General features: G+C 47.4%; 1 protein-coding gene across 4 annotated transcripts in view; it reads left to right on the top strand.

Annotated features, from left to right (window-relative positions):
• The window catches only part of LOC139563074 (zinc finger homeobox protein 3-like), a 193,827-nt gene that overhangs the window by 113,105 nt on the left and 53,665 nt on the right, over window positions 1-27,057 (top strand). For all 4 annotated transcript variants that reach the window (XM_071381352.1, XM_071381350.1, XM_071381351.1 and 1 more), the window contains one exon: window positions 9,478-9,709. In XM_071381352.1, coding sequence (XP_071237453.1) covers window positions 9,478-9,709 — 232 coding nt within the window. The remainder of the gene's footprint in view (window positions 1-9,477; window positions 9,710-27,057) is intronic.

Here is a 27,057-nt window from a genome sequence, read left to right as displayed (position 1 = left end):
GATGACACTGGCGCTAATGGCGTGAGCTCGCTGTGGTTATTTTGGGAAGCTCCAATGCCCAGCCAGGCCGGCAGAGGCCTTTCAGCACTAGGCTCCTCTGCTCTGGAAAAGCTTCTGCCAGTGTGACTAAAGCAGTAGGCTGCCTCCAATTAGACCGGGCTGTGTTGGATTTTTGTGATGACCACCATATCTCAGCTGTAATTATGCTGCGCTGGGAATGATGAGGGTTTAGGTTATTGATCCTCCATTGATCACCCTGATCAATGAGCACTTTGTTTGTCTTTTTATGGAAAGTGAGGTTATGTTTTTTTCTATGTCTAATGAGCAGGCTGGGCAGAATGACCCTATAAAGCCAGAATGGCTTTTTGTGTTAGCAGGGCCCTGGTGTATTCCATGATATTATGGGATAGAGGGGTTAGACCTTCACAGAGCACCACTTTGCAACACAAGTGCACACACTCCCGTTGGGCATGGGTTAGAGGCTGCTGGGGGTCTTAGGAAGAACTCATTTCAAATTCATGTCTAGTTGGGGGGGCAGAAGAAGTACGGCTTCAGGGCATGCTTTTTTCATCAGATAGTATCTCTACTGAAAGAGAACAGGACTCATTATATGAACATTGAATGAGTATCAGGTGATTAGGAAAATCATTCGTTTTTATTGTATGAAGATGCATACAGGTGGTAACAACATATAGAGTTTTTAACACTATAACACCCTTTTTGAATGTTGTATGCTTATCTTAACTATTATTAGGTTCTAGTGTGAAAAGGAAGTCTTGGACTGTGATGTGTAGAAGAGGTGCAGTTCTATCGGCCTCATAGTAGATGTTGGCATGGACCAGTTGGTGGGTGTATGGAGCTGGTAGAAGAACTCTCGACAGTAGTTTCACTTCACCAACAGGGTACTTCAACCTCCATACATCACAGTCCAAGCCTTCCTCTTTACACTAGCACCTTATCTAACTGCTCCGCCCCCATTCATTCATTTGCATTTTAGTAAGGGGACCACTCAACGGCCTTGTTGCTCCTTTTGTCAACTCCCTGCTGCTAATGAAAGATGTCCCCTTAAGACTGGGTTAAATATTGACTCTGGCTCAGTCCCATCATTGGTGTCTTAATTAGCTCGCCAGTGTAGAGATGTAGCTAGGGTAGGACACTGAAGAGGCGCAGGCTAGGGCAAGGCAGAGCGAGTGAAACACTTCCCCTATAGAGGTTTCAAACCCACACTCCAACTACTTCATAGTGAATTTTTTATAAAGAAGAACAGGAAAGTAATGAGAGAAAACACACAGCATTACACTCTCACTGCCTCATTGCATAGCCCGAAGCAGCAACCAATTATGTGGTAATTAAATATTTACACCGCCAAACTGGGAATGCCAGAGGTAAAAGCTAGATAATACAAGCCTGGAGGAGATTGTATTCTGTATCGCTCCTCCCGTTACGTCAGCATCTCTCATCTCAGCCAGCCAGCCAGGCTGGAACAGGAGGAGAGAAACGAATGACACCACCAAGCCCAGAGGCTAAAGTATAGGGTCAGAGTTACAGCCCAGCCCTATGGACACCTCTCCTCCTCTATCTTTTCCCCTCTCCTCCTCTCCTCTGACAAGATACACTGGCTCATCTAGGGGCTTCATCTGGGTCATGGTAGCTAGAGAGTGGTAGAGAAAAGGAAGGGCAGCCATCTTGGTGACACTGTGACAGACAGTGTGGTGCTGACTGAGAGGTCCAGTTTGACCCCAGGGGTGCAGCACTGGGTCTGGTGACGCATCTGTCATCTGTCCCAGTCACAAAGGGGTCGCATCGGATCTGAGCGGGGGCGACTAGGATGTTTGTTGTCATAGACTAATGGTGTTTTGGTAATGTTCTGACTCTGAGTTAAATTTCCACTGACTGTATTAATCATCACAAGTGCCGTTTGTCTGTACCCCTCACCCCCAAGCCCCTACGGCTTCTCTGCTACCGTACCCCCCACTACCCCCACTCGCTCCCCATCCACCTAACAAGCAGCCTGTGGCCCACACCTCCAGCCGGCCCACAAGGCCATGCTGCAATTGTTTGGCTGGCAAGTGACAAATGGGATACTGTGGGTGTCAGGGTCTCTGTCACCTGTGTGGTCGCCAGGCCAGGGCTGCCTCTACCTCTGCCTCCGTAACAGGCAAACCCACGATGAAACCAAGTACTCTCATGTACAGCCACAGAAAGTCCGTCATCTGTCTCATTTAGCACCCACACACGTCAGAAACCCTAGACGTCCCTATTCAGCTAGTCAATGCATTGCCATTCAAGAGCACTAGTCCTAGCACAATGTGTTGTAATGCATTCCTCAGATTCCCTGCTGACTTGCATGGAAGTCGCAGATATTTTGAAGGATTTAATTTTATACGTGGCTCTAGGCTTCTTTAGTGTAGCGTTTTAGCAGTGTGTTGGAAGTGCTTCTAAGGTTTGTAAAATAAACATTTGCCTCAAGCAGGGAGGAGGATATCATCGCAGAGACTATATCTAAACCCCTCCCTATCCCCCAGCCCAGTGCAGAGTAGCCGGCTTACCATGCTAACCATGGCTGGGCTTTAAGCCTTGCCTACAGGCCAAGTGCTAGCTGGGAGGCTGAGTGGTCTGGGTACATGCTGCTGTCAGAATCCTACTGGGTGCTGTCAGCAGGGTTTGTTTGGGAAGGGGGGCAGATAATGTAAGGGAGGAGGGGGGTTCTGGGTTGTTGCTGCCAAGTGCAGGTGTGGATTTTCCACAGACCTGTTTGTTCTCTCTCTCTCCCGTGAAAACTGACTTGCATGGGGCTTATACTCATAGGAGGTGGCTGGTGATATCTCATCACTGGATAGAACAGGCATATACCATAACACCACACCACCCCACCCCAGCCTAGACTACTGTACTAGGCCTCAGCTCTGACCAGCTTATTGTTTACCCTCATCCTGAAAGCCCGTATTTCTCATGAGGATAGATATGACATGTGTTAGTAAACCCTTGATACCTCCTGACGTCTAGTCTTTATTCAAAGAGAAGGGCCCTTGAAATGCATGTGAACATCTCTGCTGCTTGGGTTTGATGGAGTCTGTCTCCTGTTTGGAGCTGTAATGAGAACCAGAGAAACACATTCTTCCCCAGTCAGTCCTGTCCTAATAATTACCATCACCACTGTCCAAAATGGAGGGTTGTGTTGTTGACGAGGCAGTGGGAGGCAGTGGGTTGCTGGGAAGAGCAGCACAAGGGCAGGTCCAGAGTTGCCCTCCTGATGTTCCAGATGGCATGGAGCCGGTGCAGATGTCATTGAGTGATTGGAACAGCTGTTTGCTTTGTGCCCCCGTGGCGCAACACATCTGTCGCCTCCTGCAGGCAGAGTTATTGTACTGCAGCGTCGGCTCTGCTCTCTGCTCGGCTCGCCCAGGCTAGCATTCATTAAAGCACCAGGAGGCTAAACTGTTAATTAGCTGCTCAGAGAGAAGGGCGACGGCTCGCTATTCATTTGCCATTCTTTTTTTTCTTATTATTCCTGTGCTTGACATCATTTCCTGCCCGTCTCAGTATCATTTGCTGTGTGTCGCAAAAGTAGGGGCCCGTCTCATTAAGAGGGGGGAAATGTGTTTATCTGGCTGCTATTAGAAGTGGACCTTATGTATGTATGGCCATGCTTATCCAAATATTGTTAATGAGAGGGACCCGGGATGCCTGCGTGGGGCTCCGGTGGGCATAGGCCCAGGCTCGTTATCACCGTGCTGGGCATTGATCTCTCCCCGCTCAGCTTCCTCCTCCTCTCTTAGAGCAGAGTGACTCACTCATGAATTATATGAACACATTGATCAGCTGATTGAGAGCCATTGTTTCGAGCCCAGGGTCAATATTGAAGAAGCGATTATCCAACTCTTGTTTTCGCCCAGTGTATGTGAGAATGTATTATTCGGCTGCTTGTCACTACACCCCGCCACCCCTCCTCGCTCCCCAGCCACACAAAGAGGCATGCTACCGCAGCATACACAATCAACATGGGCCGAATGACTGGCTGCATTGATTGCCTTCCCTCTGCAATTATGTTCCCATTGTTTACTTTCCAGCATCTTACTTATTAAAAAGGAATTCAATAATTATTGCTTTATTTAATGTTAAAGTTAGGCTGAGTGGCTGCCTGAAGCCGAGGCCCAGCCAGCAGCAATATTGTATTAAGGCACTGTGACCCCCGACTCCCACTGTGCTCCCAGCGGCCTGTGTTTACCTATTGCCCAGCCTGTAGAGAGCTACTGTCATCCATCTTTACCTCGCTGCCCTCCCCGATGACAAAGAGGCCTCCTTTCTCTCTCAGACAAATATGCAGCCTGTTGTTTTTTCATTTGTAGCAGTTGATCATCGCCCCACTGGAGAGGGATTAGGGAGTGAGAGGAGAGGAGAGAGGGGAAGGGGAGGGGGACAGGAAGCAGTAGGTATGCAGTTTGGGGCGGATACATGCAGTCCCCCCAGCCACAGCGCAATGTTTGGGCTTGTCGCCGCTCGCATTGGCTAATTCGAACCAGCCACTGAACTTGGCACCCGCAGCGGCTTCTGTGGTCGTGGCTGCTGTTCCTGATGCTGCCGGCGGAGTGGGAATCACAGGCAAAGCTGCAAGCACTCAGACTCCAGCCGCTCTCCCTATCTTCTCTCTGCTAAACAGCCTACCTTCCTTCCAGGGGAATCCCAGAGCCCCTCTTTACAAGACCCCAGCCTCCTGCACCCCACACAACCTGCCAAGTCACACACACACACACACACACACACACACACACACACACACACACACACACACACACACACACACACACACACACACACACACACACACACACACACACACACACACACACACATACACACACACACACAACCCCAGGGCTACCTGTGCCAGCACACGGCTCAGTCACTCACACACTGAGATATAAGACAGGAGTGGTGTTTTATTCTACACCCAGCCCAGAGTGGGTTTTTCAGCCCATCTTCTTTGTGTCTTTTCACAGTGAAATACAATCACCTCTTTGGATGTAATTGCTGCCATGCCATCAGTGTGTGTGAATAACAGAGGTGCTACTTGACATTATTCATCAACATGCCTTGTGCCTGGAACCAGCTCATCATTTTGCCCCTCTGTCAATGGAGAAACCATGACTACTGGCGCTATGATATCACCGGATATGGTATCCGAAATTGATATGGTAAAGAGTATGGATCAGGTTTAAATGGCAGCACACTGTGCCCTGTAGGTTCTGTGTCTTCTCCCTGTCTCTGTCCCATGTTCGCCTCCTGTCAACAGCGCTCACACACACACAAACTTTGGTGCCGTCCAGAAAGCGTCCAGCTTTACCTTTAAGTGCTGAGAATCACTGGGATAATTACAAAGCAATACACAGCCAGACACTCACTGGCTCGTTCACACAGGGAATTTGGCAGCTCTCGCTGAATTGATAGCCATTTAGCCCGTGGATAGTCATCTGTTTTAATGCATTAATTTTGTATTAACAGCACTGCCAAATGTAATGGTGGAAATTGGGGTAGGATCATAATGGAGAGTGTGTGTGTGCCTGTCTCTGTGTGTGTGTGTGTGTGTGTGTGTGTCTGCGCGCACCTTAGTTTGCACGTGTGTGTTTATGTGTGTGCATGTATTATACTGCTCCATTGGGGGCCATTCTGTGGAATTACCGGCTTGTGTTGGCACTCTAGCTGCCTTCCACCCTTCCAGTAATACCCACGTCCATGTCACGTTGGCTCTACTCTCTTCTCCTCTCCCAGCTACTGTTTTGGTTAAAGGTGTATTTTTACATCCCATTGAAGTGGATAGAAATGCAGGTGTATGCAGCACTCTGGGTGGGTGTTGTAACTGATCTGCCCTTATATTGCCCACTGAGAGGCCAGGGTGCAGTGTTAAGTTGCCAGAGAGATTATGTGGTGGCGCCCACACCGCCCCTGTCCCTCTCTACCTGTACGAGCACAGAGCCCTGCTTCAACCCCCACAGAGAGAGGAGGTAGAGTACAGAGGCCTGGCTACAGAACAGCACACACATTCTGCCTCCCTCGCCCCATCCTTCTCCAGCACTCCATGCTCCCATTCTCTTATCCATGCTCGGCTAAAACTCCTGTCTCCTGTACGGCTGTCGTAAATTCCCAGCCAATTAAATGGAACTGAAGAGAAAATGAAACCATGCGGCCTGTTGAGGAAGGGCTGACAGCCGTCCTCCAGCCTCCACCCAACTCTGTAGCTCAGCTCCTCTCATGGCCTCAGTGGGGTGCTTGGTGCTCTGGGGCCCCGGTGCAGGGCAGCCCAGGCAGCCTCCTCTCCTCTCCTTTGGAGCGGCCAGGTCAGCTCCTCCCAGCTCTCTCTCCCAACATGACTTTTTAATTAAACCGCTGAATTCCTGCACTCCAGTTGGAGGTGATTTATCAGCTAGTGGCTTCATTGCAGGATCATAGGAAACAGACACAGGCCCTGTCTAATGCATTACTGTGTTTCACATCCAACGTTTGTGTGTACGTGTGTGTGTGCTCCTAGATAGCATCACTAGACTCTCTCACATCTATAATGTTGATGGAATCCCGTGTGTTTGTGAGCGTGCACATGCATGGGGGTGTATCAGAGAGCCCCTGTTCCCACGGGTAGTGTTTAATCCCGTCTCTCATATAGAGCTCCCACCTACAACTGGTCAGATGGACCGGTCCGGGGAGGGGGGTGCACTGCTGTGTTGGCCCTGTACTGATCAGGCCCCATATCTCTAACAACAGTCCTCCATCACCCCCACACTCTGTTTGGTACGGCCCGGTGCTGGTTGAGTAAGTGTGGTTGTTAACACACTTACAGGTGTCTGTGGACTGTAAGAGGTGGTGATACAGAGGGGGGTGAGGTCTGGTTTGGACTGAGTCGGGCCCTGCCTACAGCCCAGTCAGTTTGGAGGTGATATACGGCCTGTTCTAGGCCAGGCAGTCTCAGGTTCACTCCTGCATAAATCCTGTCCTTTTTATGGGAAGCTGTAAAACTCCCAGGATTTTTTTTCTACCTCCTGAAACCAACTTTGAAGTTTAGGTCAGGTGTCGTCTGTTTTTTTTGTGTGAACTCACTGTCTCCTTGTAGAGTTTTTGCAGCCTTGAGTCATAATGCGGTAAGAAGTCCCTCTCGCTCCATTTTTTTTGTTCGACATCTGCTATGACTAAAAACACTGTGCCATTTCTCAGCTCAGCAATCACACAATGGATTTGGTGTTATCTACGAGTAAATCTGTCTGTCAGATTTCTCTGTACCTGAGCTCTGATGCAATATGTGCGGACGGAAGAGAAGGGGGGGGGGGGGGAGAAGGAGGGGAAAGGAGGGATACAGCTCGCACGAGCAGAATATCCAGCAGCACCTATTCAATGACATCATGGAGGGCTTCAAACGAGGCGAGGAGGGAGAGCACAGAGAGAGAGACAGACCCTTTTAGAATCACCTAATATCTCTATTACACAGAGCTGTGGGGCTTGCAAAAAATAAAAACTCCCTTCCTTTTCCTGGAAGCAGTGTCCTAATGTACGTTTAGGTGTAGAAGTGAGAAATATAAAACCAGGGAGAATGGAATACAATTGCCCAGAAAAGCCCATAGCGATATTACAATATTACCAGAAAATTAAACATTAGAAGAAAAGGACGGGAGCATTTCTGGGAACATAATATTATTATGATTTTTTCTCAGCCCAGGCTGTCAACACCTGATTCAGATGTAATGTGGTTAAAATGTAATGTTTCCATTGCTTTTGCATTTCCCAGCCATCTAAACATGTTGCCTCAATGCAGGGCAAGCCGGTTCAGGCTCCTCTTAATTTATCAATTCGTTTTTCCCGACCTTTGTCTAAGTGTGGGGGGTGGCCTGTATGGGAGATTAAGAGAGTCGTGGTAGGAGGCAGATACAGGATAACAGCCATTCTTTCCTCTCTCTCAGCATGAAGCCACACATTCAAAATGACGCCTGTTTCAAATAAAACGATACTGAAATGTAGCAATCTTTCTTATAATCTGCTTGTGCTTGCATTGTGTATTCAAGTCATTTTTATCATAGCCTTTTCAGTTTTCACATGATATGACGAATTGCAGTAGCAATTGTCTTGGTTAGGATTAATAATTACCTATCAAATGCATCCAATTGTATCTCCACTAAGCTCCAATTGCCTTATTTTTGTTGCCTATACATGCAATTCTCAAAAGCTTTCAAAGCCATACATGGAAAACCCAGCCATTGTTACAAAGAAATCACAATTTTTACATGTATTTATTTTCCTGGCAGTTTTTAATGGAGCATTAATGATGGACGGAAAGTACATTTATTTGGATTCATTATCTGATCTAGTCCCCATCTGGCAGTGAAATGTTTGTTGTTTTCAGCCCATTCACCCACTCAGCCACTGAATCTCACAAGAGACTAGGCCATGAAGATTAGAATAGAAAGAAACATCTTGTGATGATTGACATTGATTGCAGCCCCAGAAATCCACAGCTAGACTCCAGAGCGGGCCGTATGAACAGAACATGACAGGCATGAGAAGCAGTGAGAACAGTGGCCATACTGAGTCTGGCCCTTGCATTGTAAACATGAAATGATCAGGTCCCTGCTTTATAGGATAATTATCAATACCTCTACCGATCCCCTAGTCAGGGCCATATTGTGTTGGCATTGTGCCATTGATTGGGCCTTGTAGGGGGTAATTAGTATGTGGGTCCGTGGTGTGGTGTGGTGTTGGGAGAGATGGTCTCACTGTGGGGTGTGGGGCACGTTGTGTGTCGTTATAGGGTGTGTGTCGGGTGTGGGGTACAGTGGAGTTGGAGTGTCAGTGTGGGGCACTTAGAGGAAATGATGGGGTTGATAGGTCAATACTGTGGAGTCTCTGTCCCCTGAAGGTCACTACCCTGTTGAGGAATGTTCTAGCTCGTTTCAGAATGTGGTCCCCCCCCCGCTCTCTCTCCGCGTTCCCTCTCTCTCCCTGACGCTTGCTGTGATAGGGAGGATTTGACTGGCCCTGATCAATATTTAGCATCCCATGCATGAAAAGGCAGATGTTTGGAGTTTCCTTCTCAGAGACAAGAGGCTTCTCTTGAGTGAAAGGGATCAATGCTCCCTTCCGTCTGCCAGGTCTGTGGTCCTGTGGTCCTCTGAGGGGTGTGTGATGTGTCTCTCGCCCGCGTCTGGGCCCCTGAGACCAGCCCGGCTCCCACCCCTCTCTTCTCCTGTCCTGTTAGTCCACAGACAGATACAGCCAGACACAGAGAGAGATACAGGGCTCAGTCCAAACCGAACAGTGTGGAAGAGGGCTGGGTGTTAAACAACAGGCCCGTGATTGGTAATTGATTTGTTCATTTGCGAACTGTGTGAGTGAAAGTGAGTCAGTGGTGCCTGGCTAGCTGTCTGCCGTCAGTTAAAAGCCCTTTCTCTCCCTCTCCTCTCTCTTTTTCTCTCTCTCTCTCTCGCTCTCCTCCCACAGCACCTGCAGCATCAGGAGAACGCGGTGGAGGGAGATGCCTGCTACTACCACTGTGTGCTGTGTAACTACTCCACCAAGGCCAAGCTCAACCTGGTCCAGCATGTGCGCTCCATGAAGCACCAGCGCAGCGAGAGCCTGAGGAAGCTTCAGCTCCTGCAGAAGGGCCTGCCTGAGGATGACGAGGAGCTCAGCGCCATCTTCACCATCCGCAAGTGTCCGTCTGCTGATACGGGTAAGATATAGAGCAGGATGACTTACTCTCCACTATATTTTACAATGGGAGGACTTACTCTCCACTATATTTTACAATGGGAGGACTTACTCTCTACTATATTTTACAATGGGAGGACTTACTCTCCACTATATTTTACAATGGGAAGATTTACTCTCCACTATATTTTACAATGGGAGGACTTACTCTCCACTATATTTTACAACGGGAGGACTTACTCTCTACTATATTTTACAATGGGAGGACTTACTCTCCACTATATTTTACAATGGGAAGATTTACTCTCCACTATATTTTACAATGGGAGGACTTACTCTCCACTATATTTTACAATGGGAGGACTTACTCTCTACTATATTTTACAATGGGAGGACTTACTCTCCACTATATTTTACAATGGGAGGACTTACTCTCCACTATATTTTACAATGGGAGGACTTACTCTCTACTATATTTTACAATGGGAGGACTTACTCCCCACTATATTTTACAATGGGAGGACTTACTCTCCACTATATTTTACAATGGGAGAACTTACTCTCCACTATATTTTACAATGGGAGAACTTACTCTCTACTATATTTTACAATGGGAGGACTTACTCTCCACTATATTTTACAATGGGAGGACTTACTCTCTACTATATTTTACAATGGGAGGACTTACTCTCTACTATATTTTACAATGGGAGGACTTACTCTCTACTATATTTTACAATGGGAGGACTTACTCTCTACTATATTTTACAATGGGAGGACTTACTCTCTACTATATTTTACAATGGGAGGACTTACTCTCCACTATATTTTACAATGGGAGGACTTACTCTCTACTATATTTTACAATGGGAGGACTTACTCTCCACTATATTTTACAAGGGGAGAACTTACTCTCCACTATATTTTACAATGGGAGGACTTACTCTCTACTATATTTTACAATGGGAGGACTTACTCTCTACTATATTTTACAATGGGAGGACTTACTCTCTACTATATTTTACAATGGGGGGACTTACTCTCCACTATATTTTACAAGGGGAGGACTTACTCTCCACTATATTTTACAAGGGGAGGACTTACTCTCTTCTATATTTTACAATGGGAGGACTTACTCTCTACTATATTTTACAATGGGAGGACTTACTCTCTACTATATTTTACAATGGGAGGACTTACTCTCCACTATATTTTACAATGGGAGGACTTACTCTCTACTATATTTTACAATGGGAGGACTTACTCTCTACTATATTTTACAATGGGAGGACTTTCTCTCTACTATATTTTACAATGGGAGGACTTACTCTCCACTATATTTTACAAGGGGATACAGACACACCTACCAGCTACTGGCTGTACCTGTACCTGCTTCATAATACTTCACACAGGGACTAAAGAGGGCTTTATTTTATGTTCTCTGCGGTATAGATATGAGCAGTAGTGCTTATGTTAATTATCAAAGATAATTTGACTACTTTCATGGAACCAGACACCTTTAGACAGTGACTGTGCTGCTGTTGCTGTTGTTATCTTTCCCTGCAAGGGAAATGTAATCAAAAACATACTGATAAACTGATTCTAAAAAGTAACAGTGGTTGAAATGTGAGTAAGTGTCTGTGCCGTATCGTATTCAAACAAGACAAACAGCTCCCAATGCCACTGAGTCTGTGCTATGATATTGATATAAGCAGGTAAAACGATGATAAAATAGGGCACAATATATTTTCTTTGGCACCTCAGATTCAAAATACAGCGTGCTCTAGATTGTTTTACTTTTGCTGGCGCATAGTGCATATCTAACAGGAAAGCCACCTGCCCTCTGTAACTCCTCCCACACAGGTAGAAGGCAGGAAGTAGCTACTGTGCCTCCGTTCTGTCAGGCACAAACCCTACACTCTATGTTTATTTATATATTTTTAGTTCAGAATAGTGCATGTATTCAGAAAATGTATATTCACATATTTTTTCCTAGTCAAAACTAAATGAACTGTAACTAATTATTTCTGAATGCAGCCTTTTTTCCTATATATGCACAATTCAGTTGGATGCTTTCTGAGAAATAATAATAATAATTCTGAGATCAGGCCTGGCCGTGCCTGCAGTTAATAGAGGCTACAGGGCCTTGCTGTTCAGCCAATAAAGACACATTCAGAGATGCCATCAGGCCGGAGGTAGGAGGAGCAAAGCAGCAACAACACATACACCCACAGCAGCAAAAGGCACAAACAAAAGCCAGGATTGGTCGTTTGTTGGGGGCCGAATAAAAAGGAGTGAGCAGCGGTCAATTAACACTGTGTCTTAGCACAGATTTGGTTTTCTAATCACTTTAACTTCTGCACCCTGACAAAGGGCCTCCATTGTGTGTGTCCCCGCAGAGTGCCGTCACTGCCTCCCTCACACTCACTCTGTGTGTTGTTATGTAAAAAAAGGGCGGGCCTCTGAAGATGCTTTGTTCCAAGGAGGCAGGGATAATGAAGCCAGCGGCCGGGAAATTGCGCAAAAGGCAGTCACAGATCTGAGGCAAATCATTAGAGAACACATTTAGACGAGCAATTAAGGACAATTAAGCTTTCTGCTTACTGCACTCCAAATATGTTAATGACTACAGTACAGTGGACAAGTGAACATGTAAAAGCAAGAGGAAGCCCACTTAGGTTAAAAGGGTGGGGGGTTGGGGGTTTTGTGTTAGAGGAAGGAGGGGGGCTGTGGTGTGGTTCACAAACAAGTCTCATTTTCTCTTTTTTTGCTTGAGGTTCTGTTTATTTATATATCTTCTTTCCTAACCTTTGATGTGTGTTAATGGATAACCACGTTTGTAAGAAACTGAATGAGGCTAGCTGTAGGTTAGGTAATGGGCTCCTGCACAGGGGTGGTGTGGGCAGAGCAACACACACACACACACACACACACACACACACATATGCTAGGGGTGCTCCCTCCAGCCCCCCTTCGGAGATACATCAAACTACAGTCTTCCAGACCACATTATCCCACAGTAAACACACGAAAAAACACTACAAGATGGTGGATAAAAAAAATTCTACTCTGTGATAATTGTTCAGGCCGCTAGTGGGGTTTAGTTCAAGGTTAATGCCTGCGTGAAGTGTGTACTTTTAAGATGACTTGATTGCCTTGCTGTCAGGTCCTTCAGTTGATTAATTTAATCACCTCATCTTTTCCCAAAAGTAATTCAGCTACTTTTGACCTGAGAGGTTAGGAAATAGAACGGGAGGGTTGTTAGGAATTAGATCATTAGGTTTGGCTGATTGTAACACACTGATGAAAGGCAAGGGGAGTTCATTGTAAATGTATCACAAGGTCAAAGGGTGGAATTGCTCATGTGTACAGGGCGTTGTTTTATCAAGACATCCAGAGATCATTATAATCCGGTAATTTAACCGTAAGCGTAGAGATCTCCTAATGTCTCTCCCAGTCCCTATCCTGTGTTAGTGACTCTGTTAGCGGCTATGCACCAGGCCGTTGTTGTCATGCCTCTGAACAGTCTGGCATCCTGGGACTTTAGAAAGCCAGCGGATCCTTTAATAGCCTGTGACTTGATGTTTACCAAACGGAGCTCTGCGAGGCTCAGTGCTGAAGGCCTGATTGATTGTGTTACAAAGTCAGGCTCTGCTCGCTCCCACCTTACAGGCCAGCGGACATTCTCTGCCAGGAAAAGACTGGGCGCAGACCAAGAGCGTCTGGAACGGCTGCCACCTCCCCTTAAGAGCCAGGGCAAAGTTTTCCCTCTCTCCTTTACCCTTTCTTTTTTCCTTTATATATAGTTTTTAAAGGTCCGTTAAATGAAATGAAGTGTGTAATAAAGAATGTCAGCCTTTCCTCGTTCTCCTACCCCCCCCCCCCCCTTCTTCGAGCATCTTGATCGAATTACGCTGATAATGAACATACCTTTTCATCAGCGAGAATGAACTTTTGTGAATTCCTAGACTCCTCCCCCTTCTGCCAAACTACCGCTTCACCTCCTAATGCCTTGTCACAGCACCAGTGAATGACCCAGTCCCCCCCCCCCCCCCTCCCCCCACCCCCTTTAGAGCTGAACCATTCCCTCCTGGTGTAATATTAATTTCCTCCCCGCTGGCTCTTCGGAGGCGCAGGACCCTTTCTTGTGGTCGAGGCACAGTTGCTAAAGTGGTGGAAGGTTCCCCTGCTTGTTAAAACAAAGCTGACCCTGGATTTCTGGGTCAGCTAGGCAGTAATTCCCCTGACTGCTGCTGGGCTTGGAGCGCTGCTCTGTTGGTGTTAGGTGCTGGGCTACTAGTCTCCACAGGAGCTAGCTAGGAACTAGGCTTCCCCCAATCAGCAGCCTCCCTGCAACAGCCCCAGGAGCCCTGACCACTGTATCAAAGACCAGAGTGACGTCATAAAGGAAAAAGGACAGATGACAACACAAGTAGGCTTGTCTCTGCAAACAGATGCAGGCAGCACAGAGACTAGGATAGTGTTTGCAAGGTGTGTAATCACACATGCACTCACACAGGAAGCCTTGCTGGGTGAAAGGTCTGTGTGAGGAAGCTGTGGGGTGCGTGCGGCTGGGTGGGCGGAATCTGAAGGCCAGAGGTTTTTGGTGCCATGTCTCCCCTCTGTAGAGCGTCAAGGGAGAGTGCTGCTAAGGCGGCAGAGATGAATTTCCCATCCAATTAGACCAACGCTGGGATAAAAGGCAGCCATTGTTTTAATTCCTGCCCCCGCTCTGAAAGTTTGCTGCTTAAGCACGTTCCTCTGTGGCTCTGCCTCCATTTGTCTTCTTTAACCCTTTCTCTGGCTGCCCGGGGGGGAACAAAGGAGGCCTCAGAGGGACCCCAGCCACACCCACACCCAAGCCACACAGCTGCCTTGTCCCTGGGTGGAGAGGCCACAGAGTACAGCCCACTGCTGCCCTGTACTAACACACCGCACACAGGCCAGACACCGACACCTCACTGGATACACTGGCAGAGAGAGGGAGGGGAGAAGAGACGAGAGGAGAAACTCTTGTTCCAGGTATGTGTGTGTGTGGGTTTGTGTGTATGGGGACTGATAGCTAGTGTGACACTCGGGCATTGGATGACACTATTTCTTATGAGTGATGTTCACCAGGGCATATAACTCACTGACACATTGGGGTTTCTCATTTCATAACAGTTAATGGACTAAAGTTATTTTTTGAGCACTGAACAGAATGAGATCATGCTTTTTAAAAAGGGCAAAGTTAAGTGACTAGGGTCCTAGTGGAGGAGTGGTGGAGTGGAGCAGGCCACAGATATGGAGGGAAGCAGTGAGTGTGTGTGTTTCACAGAGGGAGTCTGCGGTGTGTGCCTGCACTTGTGTGTGTGTGCGGAGGAGGCTGAGAAGGAGAACAAACAGGGCTGACGGTGTGGATTAGCCCCTGCTGTAAATCTGCCTCAGTCACAGATGGCAGGCCCTTGATCACTGGTCTGTGACGGCTTGGCTCTCATCGCAGGAGGAAATCCCTGTTTGTGAGGTGGCTGGGAGGGAGGCTGGGGCCGGGGCCCGTCAGAGCAGCCTCCACTCATTGTCTCCAGTCTCTCAGTACACATGGGCCTGCCTGGTCAGTCAGGGGTGTAGCAGCAGTCAGGGGGGGTATAGAGCGGTGATGGGTGGACTGGATAGTGACACTGCAGTAGCCATGGTAAACACCCCACCAGCAGAGCTTGCTACTCAGGTCTCTAACCAGGAAGCGCAGTAACAAGAGCCTGGCCGGCACATCTCAGTGGGTGTGGCCTAGTGAGTGGGCAGAGAAGCATGCAGGCTGTTTGCATGGGCAAATGGAAATGAGGCCAAAAGATGCGTGGAATTACTGCATACTGGCGGAATCCAATTTGAAACTCGCTGTTTGTTTCACTAAAAGGGGTGCGCTTCCAGTTAATAGCAAGCCCTGTCCTGACAACAGAGGCATTCCTCTTATCCCCACTCGCCTCTCTCTCTTTCCGTCTCATACATAATTCCATGGTCCCAAAAAAGCTGGCAAAGAGCTTCATGCCTAAAAAAATTTGCTAATAAGGCAAATACCAGATCGTCACTCATCTTCTGGGGCCCCCAGCTCTCTGGCAGCCCTTACGGAGGCTCTTGGACAGCCGACAGGATATGTCAACAGTGGGGGGGAATGGTGGGCTTTCAAACCATCCTTACCTAAACTGGGTTGGAATATCTCACGCTCATGCAGTATAGAAGCCAGGTCTTCTCCCTTCCTCTCGCCCCCTGCCTGTCTATAGCCCCTTAGAGCTGCACATTATCTGGGCTTTGAGCTTTACCTTCTCCAGCTCTCACAGTGTTCCTGAAAGAGCGGGTCCTGTGGCGGGGCTGTGACAGCAGAAGCCAGGGGAAAGCAGGGGTGAGCCTGGCCACACTCTGATGGCGTTGCGGGGGCGGCATGCAGCACAGCTCCCTCCCACAGACGGGAGGAGCACAGGAGACAGACAACAGCCATCCCTGGAATGTCATCCTTTTTTCATGCTTGTTAAAATGCTACGTAAACCTTCCCAGAAACAGGATATTGTAGCCCCTAACCACCAGCCCCTTCTTCCACGCCATATTATGTCCAATCTGAAATTGACTTTGCTGTATGCTGTTTTAATAAAGGCTGTTATTGCGGTGATGCAGAGTGGAGATGAGGTCTGGGCGAGGGCGGGTGAGGAGGGTTATTAGGGTGAGGAGGGGCCCCTGTAGGGCCCGGGGCCCAGTGCCCAGTCTGGCTCCTGTCAGACGGCTGGCCTCTAATCCAGGACCCAGGGACACAGGGAGCAGAGGAAATTGTTTGCTGTCCACAGAACGTGGCAAGAATTTCATAAATACATTACCTTTCATTTTGAAAAAAAAAAGAAGCCTTTTATTATAAAAAAAGCTGAAATAATGACTTTATAGACCAGTTGTGCACATTACGCAGTCGCACTCATATGGCCCTGCTGTCCAGACTCACACAAGGAAGTATTTTCTTTCCCCCTGGTTTATAGATGCCTCTGTATAAATTCCACTGCTGGCTCATCCTGCAATAGCAAATTGACCAGAAAGCCACGATCCTATTTTGGGATAGACTATGAATCAAAACGTCCTGTGTCCATATTCATTCTTCCTGCGTTTCATGACTGTACCCCAGAGCACTAAGCACTGGGCTGGATGGCACTGACCACTGGCTGCACTGCCTCAGCTTCTCTCTGCCTGGCAGCTGAACAAAGACTGGCCCACTGTGTGTCTGTCAGTCAACCCAATAGATGGCCTATGGAGGAGAGCACTAGGCTTTAGGGGGAAGAGAGAAACAGAGAGCGATAGTGAGAGGAGGCCAAGTGAAGGGTGAACTTAGAAAGTACAAAGATATTTCATTCAAAAACAAAGTTTAGACAAAATGTCTACTTTTCAGCCTGAACTTTTAACATGAAAGGCTTTTTGCATAATGAGCTTTCTACATAGATACACTAGGCCCTATTGAGTTTGTTCACTATGTGTGCTGTGCTCTGTGTGTGCTTTTCAGCATCAGGGATGGCACATGGGTGTAAACCTGAACTGGATTTTATGTTGCACACACTCATAAATGAGTGCACACATAGGTGTCCACACACACAGAGTTAGCGGGTGTGTGGGTGAGAGAGGCCCTCGCTCCCTGTCATCGAGCCCGTTTTCAGGCCTTTATTTCAGCCGCCGCCAAGGTGTGTCACCGTCAGCAGAGAGGAGACAGGCAGCGCATTATAATATTGGTTTCCCTCGCTCCCGTCATTACCAGACGCTCTCCTTGAAAGCTGATCCAAGAGATAGACAGTCCATCAGGAGACAGTCTTCTCATTTGTACTTACTAACCGTGTTAATGAGTTCTATTTCCAGGCCCTGAGGCTTTGCTGCTGCATATCTGAGCAGAGGTGGGGAGCAGCGGTTTAGGGTGCTGGGTTGCACACTCCGGAGGGGTCTGTGGGGGGGGGGGGGGGGGGGGGGGGTTTATGCAGTAGCCCTGCTTGCCTTCCTGTCACTCAGCGAGAGAGTGACCACAGACACTCCTGTGGGCCTGTCAGTCTGGCTTGAGGGCATGGAGGACTGCTGGCTCTGTGGTTGCAGAAAGGGGAACTGAGAATAGCTGCGCTGACGTACAGAGAATGGCTCTGATGGGTTTGATTAAACCAGCAGCAGCGACAGTGTCAGACAGGAAGCATAAGAGGAGGAGAGGAAAAGCCGTAAGTGCTTTGAGAGCGAAGTGAGTACATGTTCATTGTATCATTTCTGATAGTGTGAAAATACCTTGTGTACTATATGAGTTTTTAGTGACTAGGTTATTATGAGTTTAGTCGAGGTGAGTGTTTCTAGGATTCTACTGCAGCGTCTTTGCAGATGTGCAACATGGCTGGCTGTTGTTCCACTAGTGCAGACAGCGGCTTGGCAGCCATCTTGGTTTATTTAGAGGAAATGCTGTAATGTAAGTGTATCACAGTCACTTCCCCAGTGTGACTCATTTCACTGGCTCTGTAATCACACTACACCAATAACGCCAAGTGTTCCATATAAATCCCATCCAATCAAAGCTCTGTTTTAGGCCATCCTGGACAGAACACACAGGCACATCCATAAATCCATCACAGCCTAACATTTGATCGCTATACGATACGTCTGTAATGTGGCTACCTCTTCTGCCGATCACTAGCACTTGTAACTTTTCATTTGACATAAGCAGATAAGTTTTCTTTGTAGCTTACTTGGACTTCCCCCAAGACACACATTTTGATCTCACGCCCAGTAGGCCCTTGTTCGGATACATTTGCTATTGATTGCACTGTTTGTGTATGTCAGGTATTCTGGGAACAAGAGCCAATAAATTCTTAAACGCCGTTAGATCGCTTTATTTGTTGCTATGTTTTGGTGTTGCGAGACCAAGCAGTTCACTCACTGTCAGAATCAAGGCAGCTCAATTTGACCATAGGCAACATGAGAGAGTGGAGAAGTGGAGAAGTTTGGGAAGTTTAGAATGGAGGCAGGGAAAGCTTTATTTAGTCTTTTTTAATAAGGCCTGTTTGTCCCCCAAGAGAGCACTGGCAGATCAAAGGCCATGATCTTTGCTCTGGATGAGTTCAGTCTCAGCTCAGCAGCCCTGACTCTCCCAGCTTCTCCCAGCCTGACAGCAGAACAAAACCAGGGAGTAAAGAATGCCCTCTCCAGCAGCCAACCTGCCCTCACACTCTGAAGGCTCCATTACAATAAAGGCAGATGAAACAAACACTGGCTGAAAGCAAGAGATGATTCATTATCTGTCCCGTGATAGATGTGAATGACTGGCGGAGAGAACCACTGTGGTGTCTGATTGTGTGTGTGTGTTTTACACACCATACCCACTCTCTCTCTCTCTCTCTCTCTCTCTCTCTCTCTCTCTCTCTCTCTCTCTCTCTCTCTCTCTCTCTCTCTCTCTCTCACAGACACACACATACAGCGTTGTGTATGTGCGTTGGCGGCATAGCCTTGTGCTTTCTGTCCCTCCACCTCATCAATTAATAGCAGCCAGGCAGATGGCGGTGATGAGAGAGGAGCAGGAATAATTCAATAGTGAACCCTGCAACCTTTACCTGTGGGCCTGCACGCCTGCCATTGATTCAGCCTGCGTCTGATTATTCTCTAGGGAGGGAGGGAGGGTATGGATGAGTGAGTGAGGAGAAAAATACATGGGGAAATATGAGTGAGAGAGAGAGAGAGAGAGAGAGAGAGAGAGAGAGAGAGAGAGAGAGGGAGAGAGAGAGAGAGGGAGAGAGGGAGGGAGGGAGGGAGTGAGGGAGTGAGGGAGTGAGGGAGGGAGGGAGGGAGGGAGGGAGGGAGGGAGGGAGGGAGGGAGGGAGGGAGGGAGGGAGGGAGGGAGGGAGGGAGTGAGGGAGAGGGAGTCCAGGTTTGTGATGGTTGTGACATCAGTACACTCTATCAGCGGTCCGTAGGGGGGAGCAGGTGTTTGGCTCGGCTCGGGATGTCTCCTGTTACCCCCGGCAACCATCATCACATTTCCCCCCACAGGAAAAGGCTGGGTATCAACAGTACAGAGACAGAGATTCTCACACTGTCCCCCCGGCCTCAAAGGACCACTCTGGCCTCACCTATACACCACCCACACTGGGCAGGCTATTGATCACAGCATACCTTCAGCTCCTGGCCCAGTGTCTGCATACTGCAGGGGAATCTCCCTCCCCACCTCAAACAAAGTGTTAACATTGGCCCTAATAGAGGATTCATGTTTAGATGCAGAGTGTTATGGGGTAATGTGGTGGTGCTCCGTGGCTGCTGATTGGACAGCAGTTTCCGTGTGATGGCCTGTTTGTTAAAGAAGGGCTGAAGTCTGGATTTGGAAGTCAGTCGTGCCCATGGCCTGGGCTGGGTGGAAGTCTGGCTGACTCTATTTAACCAGATGTGAGGCCCTTTTTCTGCCCAGTGACGATCCAAGACAAGATGGTATTTGTTTTTGACAAACTGGGACATTCCTGCTGTTTGACTGGGCTAGATTTATGGCGTCCCTCCTGGTCCGGTGGAAGGCATAGCCCTCACACTGTCTCTTTGTCTGGTTGGGCCCGCTGCCTTGTCACTGCTATTTTATTAGCTGCTACTAGACAGATTCACCCACAAGCCTGTTTAGATGGGCCAGAGGAATCCGCCCTGGCCCACTGATGGATGGTATTTTAAGTGCAAAAAATCCCAGAAAAATGACTATTGCGTATTATTTTAGTGCAGTGTCTGGGCGCAGGCCCCTCAGACAGGGCGGGTCGGTGGAGAGGAGATTCACCAGTCATTAGAGCAGAAGCACTGCATCAAAGACATAGCTCCCATCTGAGGGATTGTATCTGCTTCTTAAACGTGTTGTATTATGTGTCCTGGCCATCCTCTCGACCTGGTGTCTGCTTACATTACAGTATGCAGGGCACAGCCACTGAGACAAAGGCCTGCCTCTCAAACACTACCCAGAATGAATACGGCCAAGAAGACAAGTGTGTTTCTCTCTGTTGTGTCACTCATGGGTTTCAGATTAAAGCTCTGCATTTCCTCGTGAAATAGTGCCTCATTTATACTCATGAGTAGAAATAACTCACATAACATCATGGGCAGATCTGTTTTCTGAATTTCCTATTGTCTTTGTTTCACACATTGCCTATAAAACGGTTACTGCATATGCAATCATTGCCTGTTGATTTCCAATCCCTGCAGCAGTTTATATGGGCTTTTTCCTTTTTTATTGTTCTGGGATTTTTGGCATGGTTATTTTTTGAGCCCTCAGAGTTCTGTAAAGCATATTCTTTCATTTAAAAATGAATTTGGAAGACACAACGACGGGAGAGAGAGAGGAAAATATGTTGGAAGACAGCAGAAAAACCACCCTGACCAATCTGAACCATTAAGATGAATAATCCACTGTTAAGAAACCAAGCAAAGGTCAATTTTCACGCTACCTGCTCAGTAAGCATACAGGAGAGCCCGGCGTATCGAGTCAATTCAGCCACGCTGCACAGTCAAGAGGAAAGGACACGCAATTCAGGCCCACTTTAGAGTTGTGCCGCTATGTTAGACCAAGTGCTGCTATAAAAAGATTTTCGCCTCGCTCACTCAGGCTGATGGTCTCATGCACTTGTTTTTGAAGTTTTAATGCTCTCCCTACCGTGATACATGTAGACTTGGATGGCCAGTTTAGAACCTTTATATAAGTCCTTGGTCTGAGATTCAGAATGCACAACAACAGCCTTATTCAGAGTCATAAGGTACAGGATAAACACGCAGCATCCAGAAAGAGTCTGGGCCTTTAGCCAGTGTGCCCACAGCCGGTGTCAATGCAGGTGAGAGCAGGTGAGAGCAACCTCTGCCTATTCAGGAGCAGGTTAGACAGTGCTGTAACACGATGATGATGATGATGATGATGATGATGAGTGAGTGAGTGAGAGAGAGAGAGAGAGAGAGAGAGAGAGAGAGAGAGAGAGAGAGAGAGAGAGAGAGAGAGAGAGAGAGAGAGAGAGAGAGAGAGAGAGAGAGAGAGAGAGAGAGAGAGAGAGAGAGAGAGAGAGAGAGAGAGAGAGAGAGAGAGAGAGAGAGAGAGAGAGAGAGAGAGAGAGAGAGAGAGAGAGAGAGAGAGAGAGAGAGAGAGAGAGAGAGAGAGAGAGAGAGAGAGAGAGAGAGAGAGAGAGAGAGAGAGAGAGAGAGAGAGAGGTGTGCAGCAGCAAGCATAGCAAAGTGCACCAGACAGGCTAAAGGCCTCTCCTCTCCCCACAGCCTTCTGTAGAGGATGGAGCTGGTGCTGCTCCCCTGTGTGACTCCTATTTGAAATGGAGGGAGATTACACTGTAGCGTCTGTGGTCATCTGAATTTTAAAACAGGAACTAACGGTGTCTGAGAAGGGTGGCCTGGCACTCAGGGAGTAGTATTAACTTCCAGGTCCTTGTCACTCTTCCCTGTTCCCTTAATGAACCACGGATAGGGAGCTGTGTTGGAAATAACAGGCAAGTCAATGGCTATTAAACAGCCAGCACACACAGTTAAAATAACTAGACTAGAGAAACCCTGCTGTAGAGAGATGGAAGGGGCTAACCCCAAGCAAGAGCAGCCCTTTTGTTTGGAGATAATATGAAAACATCTGCAACAGTTTGGGAGCTAGATAATGTATTTAGTTCCTGTTGGGCTGTGTGAAATATCATTTCAGAGGACCTGGTGAGAAAAAAGTAATGATTATGGGGTGTGTTTTGGAAATGAGTGTCTCTCTCATGTATATGTTGAATATCGCGGGCACGTGGGAAGGTTGAGACGGGGCACATATTTGGGGGCGAGAAGCAGTATGGCGCTACAGTGGCGGTGTCTGAATGGACGGTGCAGGCCACTGTCAATCAGCCAGACCGAGCACTAATCTGCCGTTTGTTTGGTTTCCTCTGGTCCTGTGTCAACGGGGCCCAATATGGCAGGGGGAATTGGGAAAAATGGACTGTGTTTTTGTCATGTAAAACGGGGCGAGAAAATCTAATTGGGTGGGGGAGAGAGAATGATGTCTCCTTTGTTTAAGGGCCTTCCGCAGTCACTTTCCAGGCCCCATTGTGAGTGGCCCACAATAGTATTAATGTGTGCTCCTGGCCTGAGCTCTTCCTTTCTGTGGCTCTCTGTGCAGTCAGCTCCTGTCCGTTCCACTCTGTCTCCACGCTTCACCTCCACGCTCCAACAGCGCTGAGGACGGGGCGCAGAGAGACCCCTCCACCACTACTACCCTTTTCCCAATCCCATATACCCCCCCCCACCCCCACCACAGCCCTTACCCTGCCTGCCTGCCCCGTTTTCTTATTCCAGCCCATTAAAAAGAAAGAAATTGAGAAAAGGCAAATTCTTTCCCTTCTTTGTCTGCCCTCCGTTTCCCACCTCCGGAAAAGTATCTTTACATTTCCTGGTGCATGTTATCTGATTTCAAGAATTCTGTCATTTAATGAGACATTATTGGAATTGATTGCTCAGTAAGTTAAGAGTCAGTACTTGCCATGAGGGGTGACCAAATTCACGATGAAAGATTTGTGTCTTCATCAAAAAGAAGAAAATACTTTAAATTCCTAACATCATGAGAATACTGGACAGTGACTCATTTGATTGAGAGGCTGCTTGTGATACATTACGACTTAGAAGTTGTTACTTCAGCTTACCTGCCAATACAATATATTAGTGTTCATAGTTCATTGGAATGTTTCTCTGTTGTAGTGTAGAGGGCAGAAACATTTGTAGTTGTTGTATCTAATCGACCCAAACTGTTGGGTGACATTGTATCTGATTGTCAACAGGCAGGTTTGGAGTGCACCCCTGCACTTACTGTGATTTCTCTCAAGTGTGATGGTGGTTAGTCTTCTTTCATCTAAAGATAGGAACCGTCTTTAAATTAGCACTTGAGCCTCACTACAAAGAAGTGCACTTAACGCTTATGTGAGCCCCAATACAAATCCACTGTGATTGGTGACTACCTTTTTCATTTTGTGGCATTATCTAATTCTAATGCACTAAACAAATCTAATAGCAAAAATAATAATAATGATACAAATCTGTGTTAATATCATATTTCTTTATACAAAAGCATAGTGCATAGAGCTGGGGGCAGGCAGACATGTGAGCTTGGTGAGGGGCACCACCCCCAACCCTGTCCATGTGCAAATTGAATAACGACTAACCTCGTCATATTTAGTGCACTATTAATGGCCCTGTGCCTTGTGAAGGTGTAATCATGCGTGATAAAAACCGGGCTGAAGTTACTAAGCTACGAGCTATCTTGTGTGCATTAAAGTGTCCTTTTTTTGTTGCAAAGGTCATTCATAACTTGGTCGCACCGTTGATGTACAGTGAGAGATATTGATTGATTAATGCATAAAGTGCTCGGAATCCATTTGGCTCTGTGAAAGGGAATGGGAGAGAATACTTTCTCTCTCTCTCTCTCTCTCTCTCTCTCTCTCTCTCTCTCTCTCTCTCTCTCTCTCTCTCTCTCTCTCTCTCTCTCTCTGTCTCTCCCCCCCCCTCTCACTCAATCTCTATATTTTCACCTCTCCCCCCATTGTTCGAAGGGCATCATTTTTCGACGGCTAGGTTTAAGGGACAAAAGCTCCCGATTCTGCCAAGTAATGCATTCAAAGGAACATTGATTCTCATCAGTGTCAGTTGAATTACTCTCAAAGGCTTGACAAGGAGTTGCTCTTATATTAGCCTGTCTCTTCTCCTGCCCCCAAAAGAATGTGTAGCTGCAAGGAGAGTTAGCTAACAGTCCACCCCATCTCTAAGAACACAAGAAGATAATGTTTTATCTCCAAGTACAGAAAAGTTGTATTATCTTTTTATTCTGAACTTTTCTGCAATGTTAGCTCATTTAGTTAGCTGGTGGATTGCCTGGTACAGTCACGTTCTCTCTCTCTCTGCCGATCCTCATTGTGATCATTGAGCCTTCCATTCAGATGCAGTGTACCAATCATTGGTCATGTGTGGTTAATATTGGTGATGTCACAGGGTGTATTTTGCTGGGTTTAACCCTACCACACTGTGTCTCCATTGTCCGTGTCTAGATTGATTCTTGGAGGACATGGATATGCTCCCCTCCGAAATCTGCGTGCCTCCTAAGGAGGTTTTGAAGAGCCTTTGAGGGCAGGGTCAAGGGGTCAGTACCTTAGTGCTCCGTGACAAGGAAGAAGAGCCCTTTATCCCTGAGGCCCCCGGCGGGGAGCCCTATGAAAGGGGCCTGAGAGACGGCCGTTCCCCTAGAAACATGGGGCCGCATTAGGGATTCAAAACAGAGTGTGCCATCCTCTGCACCTTTCATCTCCACCGGGGTCTGCTCCATTAGGATCTTTTATCTTTGTGCTGATGGCTGCTGCTGATAATGGGGCTGCCGAGAAAAGCCCCAAAAAGTAACACACAGCCCTCCTCCTCCTATAAGTGGAATAGTACATCCATCCTCCGTGTACAGATTAGTCCGTGCTGAATAAGCCGTATGGTTATGAGAATGTGTTGGTGTATTTTTTTTATGAGAAAATACTACGCAGCATTGTGAATGTTATTTGCTGTGGCGTGCTGTGTTGCTAATGGTTTGTGGCCTGACCGCAGTGGCAGCCATGGCTACAGCGAGAGCACTGGTGTCAGCTGCCTTAACACTCTACAGCCACCCCCCGTAACCCCAACCCCTCCCGCTGAACAACTGTGACGCCCCCCTCCCTTCTCCATATTGCTGACAACGGATGGTGTTTGAATGATGATTCATTTTTAACCGATAAGATATGCAGTGTGTGTATACATTTCAGCTATTTAGCATCTGGTTTTGTATTCAGGGATGTTGTCTAGCTCTGTCTGGCAATGCAAAAAAGCTTTATATGATCGGCCATCGCCTCGTAGGTGGAGGTATGGAGAGATATTTGAATTAGTCTGCTAAAGCTTCTGTAGAATTGCATTACTGCCCTTCTGTGGTATCACAAGCATCTTGAAAAAAGTTGCTTTTGGGGAAGAAAACACAATCCCATAAATGGTATAGTTATTCATGCAGGGCAATGTTTTTCAAATGTTATAGTAATTATGAGAAATACTCTTGCTTTCACCTACATAGCCACGGTGAAGCAAATCTCATTTCCAAGGCAAAGCGGGGAAGGAACACACTGAATAATCATTGTGTTTAATGCTCTAGTCATAATCCCAGGTTTTATGATGGTTTTCTAATGCTTTTCTAATGATGTTAAATATTAGTAGAGAGTAAAGCCATAATTTGAACGCAACAGTCGTTTTGTCAACGCTCTATCAGGGCACCCGATTGCAACTGCAATGAATATTGGGCAGGGAATGAGATTTAAGGGCCATCCCTTTTGGTGTTTTATTTTGCCGTCTCCCTGTCCACCATAAATCCTCATTGCCGAGCTCTTGAAGCTAGCGCCCTCACCCTCGCTCCCCAGTTGGGAATACGATTCGGTGCAGGGGCCATTTCATTCAGGGTCACTGTCCGTCCACCGCAGTCATTCGTAAAAAACGCTGGAACAGTCCCTGTGGAGAAAACAGTCCAGTGTACTCCTGGGAAATAAAAAAGCAGAGGAAGAAGAGAGAGAAGGAGGAGAAAATGGAGGGAAAAATGTCAGGGAGAGAAGAAGGGGGGAAATGCTTCGAATGGCTATCAAATGAAATACAGAAAGCTCAGTCCCTGATGAGTGACAATGTAGAGCAAAATATGTATTGGAGACAAAGGCTTTGTCTCCTTCCTGGGCCTCTTCAATGAATTACACCGCCCCCCCTAGCTTTTTAATTAAATGGCTGCAGCTCCATCTCTCTATCCGTAGCTCCCCATTACAGAGGCTAGATAAGGGATTGCTATCTGTAGCATGTTAAGAAAGGCTGCTGGGCAGTGAAGCCTCATGAAATTTGTCACAAGATCTCATTTTCCTCATTGCCAGACGTGATGCTTATAATTGATATGGAGGCAGTAGTAATTTATTGGCCGTCCGCAATTATTATCGCCTACGAACGGGGGGATGTGACTGCAATTTAGTTGGTGGGGGGGGGGGGGCGGAGGTACGTATGTGTGTGTGGTAGTGGTGGTGGTGGGGGGCATTAAGTGTGTATGTGTGTGTGATAGTGGTGGGGGGAATGTAGTTTCAGGTTGTTGTGCAGATTTCTTCATTTTTTTGTATCTTGGTGTGTGTGTGTGTGTCCAACCGTCATGATCACTTCAGGATGCAAATTGATGGTGGCCCCGTATCATAAACAATATGTGGCCTCTAATGCCTGTGTGAGGAGTCGAGGTCACCACGCCAGCTGGACATTCACACACAGCCGGGGGGTCGGAGGGCCGGGGGGGGGGCTAGAGGGGGCTGGTGCTGCAACGCTTTGTCCACTTCCATCTCTCTCAAGTCCACATTT

This window comes from Salvelinus alpinus, chromosome 33 (genome assembly GCF_045679555.1).
Source record: "Salvelinus alpinus chromosome 33, SLU_Salpinus.1, whole genome shotgun sequence".
Lineage (NCBI taxonomy): Eukaryota > Metazoa > Chordata > Actinopteri > Salmoniformes > Salmonidae > Salvelinus > Salvelinus alpinus.
Note: the sequence above shows the minus strand (reverse complement) of the source record. Positions and strands in the feature narration are given on the sequence as shown.